Here is a 12,606-nt window from a genome sequence, read left to right as displayed (position 1 = left end):
CTTTTTGCCAAGGGTGGTGGCTTCATTGAGCTTTTCAAGGTAATAAACTTACTCGAGCATGCTGTGGGGGAACTTGGAGATGAGATAAGTTTTGATGAAACCTTACATTTTTTCAAATCAAACTATTTTCATGAGCCCTTTTTTAGGAGGAAGAATGCCACCTGGCTTATATTTTAGCAGTTACCTGAAGGCTTAATTGTTGGCAGAAATAATAGGGTACAACTTATTCCAAGATTTTCTTACCCACCACAGCAAATTTAATGATATGAGAATTAGTAACGATTATTACTTACATTTATTTAGATCGTGGGTGCATACTAAGTTGCTTCATTCGTGTCCAACTCTTTGCAACCCTGTGGACTGTAGCCCACCAGGCTTCTGTGTCCATGGGATTCTCCAATCAAGACTACGGGAGTAGTATTATGGGTTGCCATGTCCTTCTCCAGGGGATCCTCCCAACCCGGGGATTGAACCCGCATCTCTCAGTCTCCTGCATTAGCAGGCAGGTTCTTTACCAGGAGTGCCACCTGGGAAACCCCACTTAGATCATAGTTTTCTAATTAATTTATGGTGGACTAACAGCATCCTCTGAGATAAATGTACCATGAAAGTGAGTTTTATGGCCAGATTAGTCTGGGAGTGCTAGGTTAAGTTAAATTGGGTTTCTCTGTCATAGGACTTCTTCAGTTCAGTTCAGTTCAGTCGCTCAGTCATGTCCGACTCTTTGCGACCCCATGAATCACAGCACACCAGGCCTCCCTGTCCATAACCAACTCCTGGAGTTTATCCAAACTCATGTCCATCGAGTCGGTGATGCCATCCAGCCATCTCATCCTCTGTCGTCCCCCTTCTCCTCCTGCCTCCAATCCCTCCCAGCATCAGGGTCTTTTCCAATGAGTCAACCCTTCACATGAGGTGGCCAAAGTATTGGAGTTTCAGCTTCAGCATCAGTCCTTCCAATGAACACCCAGGACTGATCTCCTTTAGAATGGACTGGTTGAGTCTCCTTGCAGTCCAAGGGACTCTCAAGAGTCTTCTCCAATACCACAGTTCAAAAGCATCAAATCTTTGGCACTCAGCTTTCTTCACAGTCCAACTCTCACATCCGTACATGACCACTGGAAAAACCATAGCCTTGACTAGACAGACCTTTGTTGGCAAAGTAATGTCCCTGCTTTTGAATATGCTATCTAGGTTGGTCATAACTTTCCTTCCAAGGAGTAAGCGTCTTTTAATTTCATGGCTGCAATCACCATCTGCAGTGATTTTGGAGCCCAAAAATATAAAGTCTGACACTGTTTCCACTGTTTCCCCATCTATTTGCCATGAAGTGATGGGACCAGATGCCATGATCTTCGTTTTCTGAATGTTGAGCTTTAAGCCAACTTTTTCACTCTCCTCTTTCACTTTCAAGAGGCTTTTTAGTTCCTCTTCACTTTTTGCCATAAGGGTGGTATCATCTGCATATCTGAGGTTATTGATATCTTTCCCGGCAATCTTGATTCCAGCTTGTGCTTCTTCCAGCCCAGCGTTTCTCATAATGTACTCTGCATATAAGTTAAGTAAGCAGGGTGACAATATACAGCCTTGACGTACTCCTTTTCCTATTTGGAACCAGTCTGTTGTTTCATGTCTAGTTCTAACTGTTGCTTCCTGACCTGCATATAGGTTTTTCAAGAGGCAGGTCAGGTGGTCTGATACTCCCATCTCTTTCAGAATTTTCCACAGTTTATTGTGATCCACACAGTCAAAGGCTTTGGCATAGCCAATAAAGCAGAAATAGATGCTTTTCTGGAACTCTTGCTTTTTCTATGATCCAGCGGATGTTGGCAATTTGATCTCTGGTTCCTCTCCCTTTTCTAAAACCAGCTTGAACATCTGGAAGTTCACAGTTCACATATTGCTGAAGCCTGGCTTGGAGAATTTTGAGCATTACTTTACTAGCATGTGAGATGAGTGCAATTGTGTGGTAGTTTGAGCATTCTTTAGCATCGCCTTTCTTTGGGATTGGAATGAAAACTGACCTTTTCCAGTCCTGTGGCCACTGCTGAGTTTTCCAAATTTGCTGGCATATTGAGTGCAGCACTTTCACAGCATCATCTTTCAGGATTTGGAATAGCTCAACTGGAATTCCATCACCTCCACTAGCTTTGTTCCTAGTGATGCTTTCTAAGGCCCACTTGACTTCACATTCCAGGATGTCTGGCTCTAGGTGAGTGATCACACCATTGTGATTATCTGGGTTGTGAAGATCTTTTTGGTACAGTTCTTTTGTGTATTCTTGCCCCCTCTTCTTAATATCTTCTGCTTCTGTTAGGTCCGTACCATTTCTGTCCTTTATTGAGCCCATCTTTGCATGAAATGTTCCCTTGGTATCTCTCATTTTCTTGAAGAGATCTTTAGTCTTTCACATTCTATTGTTTTCCTCTGTTTCTTTGCATTGATCACTGAGGAAGGCTTTCTTACCTCTCCTTGCTATTCTTTGGAACTCTAGAACCTCTTTTATGCTCAAATGCATGTGACTCTCTGAGGAGAGGTGACTCTCTGAGGAGAGGTGGTGTGTTTCTGAAATTTATTTGATGGTTGAACCCTTCTGTTTATTTTTAAATAACAACCCACAGGATTGTGGCATTTGATAGAATGCAGTTTGACAGTGTTGCTTTTTAGAGCAATTTTAGGTATACTGTGAACTGCTAAATAACATTATAATTGAACAGAAAACCCTAATCTTTTGGGATGGATGTAGTGTGTTCCTGAGCTTGATATACAAGGGGTACACAGTACTTCTTTTAAGGTTTCAATTATTTTTGTATAAGGTTTTTTGTTTTATAGAGTCAAATATAATGAAAACACCTCAGACCTACCTGATTTCTGCATCAAACTTCTGAGGAAAATGCTTTCTGTTAGAAATATTCTATAGTCCAGAGAAGTCATATGTGTATTTTATGTAAACCATAATAACTGTCTCTTTTAAACTAAAGTCTTTTATCAGTGGAAACATTACAAAAAATCCAATAAGTAATCTAGAAAGTGTTGGTTAGAGGTTACTTATTTTTCCTCACTGTGCCATTTTACTTCATTCTTAAAGCAAAAATTGTGGCTTATGGTAAATAGTTCTGGAGACACATAGCATAGAAAGTAAGGTCAGATAGTCTTCAAGGGGAATTTTTCTTTTTTTTTTTTAATGACATGAGTAAACGAAAAAGCTGAAAGATCTGAGAATTCAAAAATTAACTTGATCTTTGTAACTGCTTAGCATAGTTAATCTCATGTCTCTCTTTAAATTAGCTTGCATTCAGTTATATCTCAAATCATCATGGAGGTTTAAACACTTGTCATTTTTGATCCATAAATTGAGTGATAATTGTAGTGGGAGTGTTGCTGGGTGAGTAATCCTAAAGGAAATGATTTCTCTTAAAGCAGCTGTTAATGTCCAGTTGAATCTTTATTTTAATCATATTAAGTATCCCTGGACTACAAATTGGATGGGTCTTAATTCTCATTTCAACATGGATTTCTCAGAGCAACTGTAGAAGGCCTTTATGTAACACAACTGTTAGACTTGAACTTACTTCTAAGACTTTTGAGCTCCTGTATTTAAAGGAAGTATCCTTAGTTTTAGTAAAAAGTTTGCTTTTCTGCTACCTCGCCAAGCATTGAAATAATCCACTTAGCTGCTTCTGTCTTCTGGGGGGAGTAGTTAAATTGTGTTTTGTATTTTTCATAATAACTTTCTGATGAATCAGATTTTATTTATTTATATTTTAAGTATATGATTTTAGAAACCTAGTCAAGGCTTAGGGTTTCTCTTCTGGTTTCTTTAAAGGCTTGAATTATTAATGCTGTTTTCCATGAAAACCACCCACACTTTAGAACATCTGTGTAATAGCTACGTGAATAATGAATGGCAAGGAGAAGCTCTGCCTTTTAAAAAAGAGACAGAGAGAGACATTTATTAGACTGTTTTCTGACTTTCTAAATACTTCTTTTCATCATAAATAGTGTGATTTTCTTTGAGGGGTCTAGTTAGGTATACCGTTTTATATATATTTATATATATACGTGTGTGTGTGTGTGTGCGCGCGCGCGTGCGTGCATGCATGCTAAGTCGCTTCAGTCGTGTCCGACTCTTTGCAACCCTATGGACCGTAGCCAGCCAGGCTCCTCTGTCCATGGGATTCTCCAGGCAAGAATACTGAAGTGGGTTGCCGTATCCTCCTCTAGGGAATTTTCCTGATCCAGGGGTTGAACCCGTGTCTGTTATGTCTGCTGCATTGGCAGGCGGGTTCTTTACCACTGATGCCACCTAGATACATATATAAAATAAAATTTGGTTTTTAATATTGAGAAAATAATCCAGCATGTTTTTGTATGCTTTGAGAAAGATTTCAGTTATTAGTTACTAGGGAGAAAGCTTCATCTTGTGCTAATGTTACTTGAGTCTGTAAAAAAACAAATTTTTTGGCCAGCTATCTTTTCCTTGAGTAAATTTATGTTAATTATCATCACCATAAAAATGTATTAGAGCTGTCTTGTTCTACTTGACCTGTGATTAAGCTTATTTTCTTTTAAAATTTCTAGATGAAGCGTTCTGTCAGCCATCCTGGTTCTTGCAGTACAGAGAGGTAAAATAACCTTTTCTTTTGACCAAATTCTCTCAAAATTCTACCTACTTAGGGAAATTTTTTTTGTCTTTCATAAAATGGAATATAAACTCTGTATGGGCAGAGTCTTGTTCTGATTTGCTCATCACTGTTTCTCTTACTGCTTAGTATAGAGCCTGGCCCCACTAGATAGTCAGTAAAGAACAATAATGAGTGAATAAAATTGCCAGTAAGGTAAGCAACTTGGCAGCTATCATACTTTTTTTAAGCTGTAAATTATAACAAGTGACGGTTAATAGAAATCCATTTTCAATGTATTAAGGCTTCAAACTTAGGCTTATTTTACTATAGTTTATTATAGAATCATATATTTGTTCTGAGCTGTTTTATTTGGAGCTAAGGCTGTTACTGAAAAGAGAGAAAAAGCAATTGATATTTTAAAGTATATATTCATATCAACACATGTAAAAAATTTACCTTTTTGATCTTGCCAGGATATCCCATGCTGTTTATCTTAGCAGGTAATATTCTTTCGAGTTGCTATGGTTGTCTTATTGGTTCTTTGGAAAGTGATGAAATTATAGTGACATTAGCATTTATGTCTCTACATTAATATGGGGTAGAGGCAAAAAATGGTTATTATAGGATTATATGAAGTCATGTATGTGAAACTTTAGAAATTTGTAAAGTATTATAGAATTTAATGAATCTTTCTTTCAGTAAATGTCTGAGTGGCTACCAAAAAAAAGAATAAAAGCTGAGACCCCTTATTATTTTGTCACTATTTTTTACCCTCTCATGATTATGTTATTGATTGAACTATTATGTGCTCATAGGAGTCCAGTATTGTATCTAATTCTATCAGGAAATGAAATATTTCACCAACTGAATTTTCCAGAAAAATAAAAGCTTGATTCCTTTAACAAAGTTTTAATTTTTTCAAATTTTTATCTTAATGATCGAATTTTTTGACCTGTATTTTATCCATTTTGCCTTATTAAATAAGCTACAATATGAGTCTTTAAACTTTATTTTTTCTTGGTGAATCAAGTTTGTCATTAAGAACAGTAATGTTGGGCTGTCATCCAGTGATAATGCTGTTGAGGGGTGGTGATTTGCTTCTGCGTTGAATTTTTTAGTTTAATTTTTCTAGTTTTCTGGTTTTCCAGATTGATTTGTGAAAACTAGTTTTTCTAGCCTTCACTTGCTGCTGTCAGTGAGTTGGCTCCTAGCACACTCCCATACTGCTGGCCCATCCCCTTTGCTCTGCTGTTTTAGATTGGGTATGGGTGACACCAGATACATATACTTGTGAAGTCGGTAACTTTTAGTTTTCAAGTACTTGTTAACCATAAAACATGTTACTCTCTAGCTGGACCTTCCTCTATAAGTAGTCACTTCATTGTACCTCTTTTCCTTTCAGTTTGGCTCAGAGGCTATATTCCCCAGCTTACCAGCTGGGTTCTAAGTGCTTTGACTTGTTTATGGTCTGACCTCTGAAGGAGTAGAATGTTGCTGAAATAGAACTTTGAGTATAAAAACAGTTCCTCTTTCATTTAAAGAGAAGTCACTGAAAACTGCAGTTGAGGGTGTTTTCATTTGTTGGAAGTCCTTAATGCTTTTAATTTATTTACAGGAGTAGCCACTCTATAAAAGAACCCGTGTCTGCACTTCACCGACTCTCCCAGCGACGCCGAAGAACCTACTCCGATACAGACTCTTGTAATGATGTTCCTCTTGAAGACCCAGATAGTAAGTTAGAAGGGGTATGACTCTCCCTTTGGCCTGTTCAGCAAAATAGGTAAGGGGCTCTGTAATTGTTGAAATGAAGAATACTGGCAGTGAATAGGGTCAGTACTGCTGCTGTTGCTGCCAAGTCGCTTCAGTCGTGTCCAACTCTGTGCAACCCCATGGACAGCAACCCACCAGGCTCCCCCGTCCCTGGGATTCTCCAGGCAAGAACATTGGAGTGGGTTGCCATTTCCTTCTCCAATGCATGAAAGTGAAAAGTGCAAGTGAAGTCGCTCAGTCATGTTCGACTCCTAGTGACCCCATGGACTGCAGCCCACCAGGCTCCTCCATCCATGGGATTTTCCAGGCAATAGTACCGGAGTGGGGTGCCATTTCCTTCTCCAAGGGTCAGTACTAAGAAGTACTAAATATCTCTTTGTAAATACTGTATCTTAGATTTACATATGTAATATCAACATTTTTATTCCCATTGCATTTTAGTAATTTCTTATTAATCTTATATTCCCACTATATTTGCATTTAAAAAACATTTTAGAAGGAAGCATAAATTGTGAGTTGGATTCTAGGGAAAGATAAAGGCAAGTTCTAAGTTCAGAGAAAAATAAATCAGCTGCTACTGCTGCTAAGTCCCTTCAGTCATGTCCAACTCTGTGCGACCCCATGGACAGCAGCCCACCAGGCTCCCCCGTCCCTGGGATTCGCCAGGCAAGGACACTGGAGTGGGTTGCCATTTCCTTCTCCAATGCATGAAAGTGAAAGTGAAGTCGCTCAGTCGGGTCCAACTCTTAGCGACCCCATGGACTGCAGCCTTCCGGGCTCCTCCGTCCATGGGATTTTCCAGGCAAGAGTACTGGAGTGGGGTGCCATTGCCTTCTCCAAATAAATCAGCATTGTTACTTAAATAATTTGAAATGGCCAAGGTAAATAATTATTTTCTGGTGGTGATGGTGAATTATACTAACATTTATTCCTGTGCCTTTTTCTTCCTTCTTATTAAAGAGACAGCATACTATGATTGAATAGGAAAGATTTTGTGATTTCTGTTAATTATTTTTTTCTTCAGAGGAGAAGCTTTGAAAGTCTGTCAGAACATATACTTAGACAGTAGTGACCATGATTTCCAGTGAATGCAAATATGGTATTATTATTACAACTCCATTAATAGACTTTTGCTTTCCAAAGTCTTTACTATTTTTCCACGAAACATGTGGGGTAGAAATTACATATTATTCTCAGTTAAGGAACAGGTTGTGTTCCAAGGGTTTATTTGTAAGTCAGCTGCTTGGAATAAGATTTTATTTCCCTTATGGAAATGAAATGGTGAATGGTAATTAGATTCTTTAGACTGCATGGAGGAGCCCAGCTAATTTGTAGTGTGGCTGAAATGAGATGAAACAATAGTGTTGGATTTCTAGTATTTGATTATATTGAAAACATTCATTAATATAGAGTTGTTTGACTTAATCAGAATATTAAACAGGTTTAAGTAGAGGGGAATGTGAAGTTCATGAACATGGTTGAGATTCTAGAAGGAACTGCTGCTCACTTTCAGATCTCAAGAAGTTGTTGGCATCTTTTTTTCTTAATGCCCATTTTTCTTACAGAACTAATCTATTTATTGATGTAGAACACTACTGTGTACTCATTATCATTTTGAATTTATGTTGGGGCAACAAGTGAATAAACAAAAGAAGGAAATGGATTGAGTAGGGGAAGGGTATGGGAGAAAGAAACTTTCCTAGGCCAATTTAGTACATCTTTGAAGTGATAAGAACAAGAGAGAGATGGTTAAAGAGGTTAAGTATGGGGGAAAAAATGTCACCTGAGGCAGGTTCTATACATTGCAATTTACCTCTGCCTTTAAAAATACATGACCCTTTTCATCTAGAGCTTATGAAGCAGTTTTGTACTGCCTTGTACTTTTTTTTTTTAATGCCATTTCTCTTTTTTAAGGGTGTCAATTTCATTTGTGATAGCTAAATTAATTTTTTAAGCCAGCCATTTTCCTTAGCTGTCTTTTCTTTTAGAGCCTCTGGTTCTGAATTGTTGAAAACTGTTTTCATAAGATCTAAGAGTAAATGGCCTATTCCATTTAACAATTTAGCTGTTAAGGAGTGTAACATAATTAGTTATACACCCATGTATGCACACTCACACACATACCTGCATTAATATGTGCACATGCATTAATCTTTATATCCATACATATATCTCAACTCTTTAAAACTTTTTAAAGTTGGCAAGTATAGGATAGGTCAATTTTAGCCTTAGATTTCCTTCTTTTTACCCTAAAATTAGTGTCCCAGTTAGCTGACAAAGCAGAGACTGTATTAGTTCTGTTTCTTAGAAAGTGTGGGCTTCCCTGATACTCAGTTGGTAGAGAATCTGCATGCAATGCAGGAGACCCAGATTCGATTCCTGGGTCCAGAAGATCCCCTGGAGAAGGGATAGGCTACCCACTCCAGTGATCTTGGGCTTCCCTTATGGCTCAGCTGTAAAGAATCCACCTGTAATGTGGGAGACTCGGGGTTCAATTCCCGGGTTGGGAAGATCCCCTAGAGAAGGGAACGGCTACCCACTCCAGTACTCTGACCTGGAGAATTCCATGGACTGCATAGTCTGTGGGGTTGCAAAGAGTTGGACGTGACTAAGCGACTTTCACTTTTTAGAAAGTGTACTGGGCAAATAGACAAGTCTTAGTTGAAAGTCTTTATGTCAGCACATACTTTCCTTTGAGAGATGCAGCTGCTGCTTCTGCTGCTAAGTCACTTCAGTTGTATCCGACTCTGTGTGACCCCATAGACGGCAGCCCACCAGGCTTCCCTGTCCCTGGGATTCTCCAGGCAAGAACACTGGAGTGGGTTGCCATTGCCTTCTCCAATGCATGAAAGTGAAAAGTGAAAGTGAAGTCGCTCAGTTGTGTCCGACTCTTAGCGACCCCATGGTCTGCAGCCTACCAGATTCCTCCGTCCATGGGATTTTCCAGGCAAGAGTACTGGAATGGTGTGTCATTGCCTTTTCTGAAAAATTTATAAATTTTATATTAAATTAAAAATATATTCATGTGAAAATGAACAGGACCATGCCAGTGTGTTTCATGTGCTCGCTTGGAGCTGCAGTTCTAGTTTTGTGAGCTGCATCCCAAATGGAGATGTGAGAACTTGCAGTGTGAGGTACCTGGTCAACTTTGCTCAGAAAGTCTTGTGATGCTTTGCTGTATACCTGAAACTAACAAAACATGATACATTAACTATACGCCAATAAAATCAAAATATTAAGGAAAACAAAGTCTTGTGATGAAAAGACCAAGACCTGAGTTAGTCCAAGTTCTGTTGTTACCAACTGTTTGATCTTGGGTTAGGCCTGTGATCTTTTCAGAACTTGGTTTCTTTGCCCAGAAAATCAGGAGGATGCCAGCAGCATTAAAACGATAAGGCTGAAAAAGCAATAGTTAATGCAGACTAAATTCAAATTCAGCAAATCCTTATTCATTACTCCATTATTTGTGAACCTTGGTTCTAGCAATGAACAAAACAAGTATCTCTACTACTTCAGATAATTTCATAACTTCTCATGAATTTTTCGGTTTCTCCTTAAAACTGCCAGTATTATAAAAGTTAGATATTTACTTTTTTAAGCAAACCATCAAAAGCTTGGCAGGAAGCTACAGTGATTTCATGTCCCTGAATAGAAAATGTTCTTTTACAGAGGACTGGAGTTATACTGGTAGGATGTTTACCTTTTTAATCAATTTCTTAATAGGACCTGTTCACTGTTCAAGAAATACACTTAATGGAGATTTGGCATCAGCAACCATTCCTGAAGAAAGCAGATTTATGGCCAAAAAGAAATCTGAATCAGAAGATCCTCTTCTATCCTTCTCTTCCTGAGGAAACGGAAGTGTCCAACTTCCGCTAAGTATTGCTATGCAAAAGCTGCTGTAATTAAACTATGTTATAGGGAGTAGTTTTTCCCTTAGGATTTCTCTGCACTTTATAGAATATTGTAAAACAAACAAAAAAACAACCCACATACCTTTGAAGTGTATTTTATCTTTATATAGTTTATTTGCAAGAGTATTTTCCTAATAACTTCACAGTATGAATGTGCATCTTTTTTTTTTTTTTTTAAACAAATGATGGTGTAACATTTTGACATCCATAAGGACAAATGTAGATATTTTTCTAAAAAACTGTGAGGGACTGACAGCTTAGTCAGTGTGTATTGTAGCTTATAAACATGAAATCTTATAAACCTAAGGTTTCAGTTTGACAGAAGTGTGATATATATATAACTTGTGCCATGGACCAAATGGTCACTTTACCCCGGTTGAAATGAGTTACGGTTGCAGCTTGATGGTGTTTGTATTATATTCCTTTAAGCAAAAAGGAAACATTTAATATTCGAGATATTTTTACCCCAAATACTATGACATTGAGGATTTTTAAAAAACCAGACTGTGCTGTCCTTCGTATATGAAGTTGACACTACTGACTTATCAATACCAAATGTTGTGTTAAAGTATTTAATTTTTACTTATTTATTTTTCTGTTGCATCAAAAAAAAAAAAAAGATTGCATCCTAACTTTTATGACCTACCAAATTTAAGATGTGTGTGCATTGTTATTTACATTGTTCTAGAAAGAAGTTAATGTTGTAGTGACCTTGCTCACTTCACCAGAGAAATAAACGACTTGCAATGGAAGAGGATTTTAGTGCTTTTTTCCCAGAATAGACGTTATTAAGCTACTGTTGTAAGGTATTGATATTTGCAGCTCTTTAGAATATCTAGACTTTTTTATTTATGAATATTTATAAAAAGAGGAATCTGTCAAGGTGACTGCCCTACGTAACTTGAGAATGGCATTATTTAAAGAACAAATAGCGTTTTCTGGTAGTGCCTGTCCACGCCGTCAGTGTTTGCCTTGTAAACTGTTTTTTCAATTCACTTTGGAGTGACGGTTTTGTCCAAGGTTTTAGATGAGGAGCACTTTAAAACAAACTGGTTTGGTGTTTTTAAGTTAATCATATGTTTAATAAATATGTGGTTTTTGCATTCAAACTCATCATATAATACATTGTATTTTTTACATTTATTGGTAGTTTGTCTAATCTTTATCAAATGGTAATAATATTCTTTATTGCTTTGATTTTGTTTGTATATTTAGATCTCATAGTAAATACACAAGTAAGGCATATTTTTAGCTTTTTTGCCTGTGAGCTTAGAATGTTATGTCCTATTTCATTTTAAATTTCTCTTGTAAGTTTATGTGGGAATTGTTTTAAAAGATTTGTTTAAAATATTTTTTAAACAAATTAAAAAAAATTTGTTATTTCCTTATTAAAATAAGTGTAGTTATAGGCTTTCTTAAGTTTAAAATGGACATAAACAATCTATACACATTAATATACATTTAGATAAACTGTATGCTACTTAAAGTATTTGAAATTTTAAATAGCACACAGGTCATTAGACTATATTAGGAGGAATCTTTTCTGCTCATGTTGTACTTCATATGTCTAGTTTGAGAAAAAAGAAGTTTGATAATATAGTAAGCTTTCATGTTGAGTGAGTTATCAGGTTTTTGGTTTCTTTTTTTATTTTTTGTAATAGGAATGAGTAGTGATAAGACCATGGAGATCAAGGTGCTACTACTGAGTGTGGGAGTTTTTCTAGTAGTTTTTTTTTTTTTTAATCAATAGGTTTATAATGGAAACACTATAACAAAGCTTTTGAACTCATGGAAAATAAATCCATTTTATATTGCTTTATCCAAAAATATGAGTTCCTGAACAGTTTTCTGTAAATATTTTTAAAAATAAAATACAGTTATTTCCGGCTCATATCATTTTTTTCTCCTTGAAGTAGGTGCTTTGAACAAGTTTGCTATATTCCTAAATATGGATTTTTATTGTGACTGGAATCACCTTTTTTCCCTTAGGAATCAACTCATTTGTGAAATCTTTTTTTTTTTAGGGAATATCAGTGTATCTGGAATTACACCTGGGTTTTGACCAGTGAGTTGGTATCATGAAGCAAAGCTTCAGGGAACCTTGCATTTTGAGGAGCCCAGTGTATTTTCAAGGGTGCCTGACTTTTCTGAATCTTAAGAAAAAGATGAACCAAATAAGAAAAATTTCATAAGAATTTTGGTTTGTTATGATTTTTGTAGTGTCTAATTATTGGTTGTTCTTGTTTTACTTTATCTAGGCCTTGGGGTTGAGAAATTTGGAGACTCTTGGTATATCA

General features: G+C 36.9%; 1 protein-coding gene across 3 annotated transcripts in view; it reads left to right on the top strand.

Moving 5' to 3' along the window:
* PLEKHA3 (pleckstrin homology domain containing A3) overlaps positions 1-12,200 on the top strand; it is a 28,838-nt gene extending 16,638 nt beyond the window's left edge. For 2 of the 3 annotated variants that reach the window (XM_027556591.1, XM_027556610.1), the window contains exons 6-8: positions 4,582-4,625; positions 6,241-6,356; positions 10,119-12,200. In XM_027556591.1, the coding sequence (XP_027412392.1) occupies positions 4,582-4,625; positions 6,241-6,356; positions 10,119-10,246 (288 nt within the window). In that variant the 3' untranslated portion in view covers positions 10,247-12,200. Of the gene's footprint in view, positions 1-4,581; positions 4,626-6,240; positions 6,406-10,118 lie in introns of all 3 variants that reach the window. The other variant, XM_027556599.1, reaches the window with a different exon arrangement.
* The last annotated feature ends 406 nt before the right edge of the window (positions 12,201-12,606 follow it).

The sequence above is a fragment of the Bos indicus x Bos taurus genome, chromosome 2, assembly GCF_003369695.1.
Source record: "Bos indicus x Bos taurus breed Angus x Brahman F1 hybrid chromosome 2, Bos_hybrid_MaternalHap_v2.0, whole genome shotgun sequence".
NCBI classification, from domain to species: Eukaryota; Metazoa; Chordata; class Mammalia; order Artiodactyla; family Bovidae; genus Bos; species Bos indicus x Bos taurus.
The sequence above is the reverse complement of the archived record's forward strand: the minus strand, read 5'-3'. Positions and strand labels throughout refer to the sequence as shown.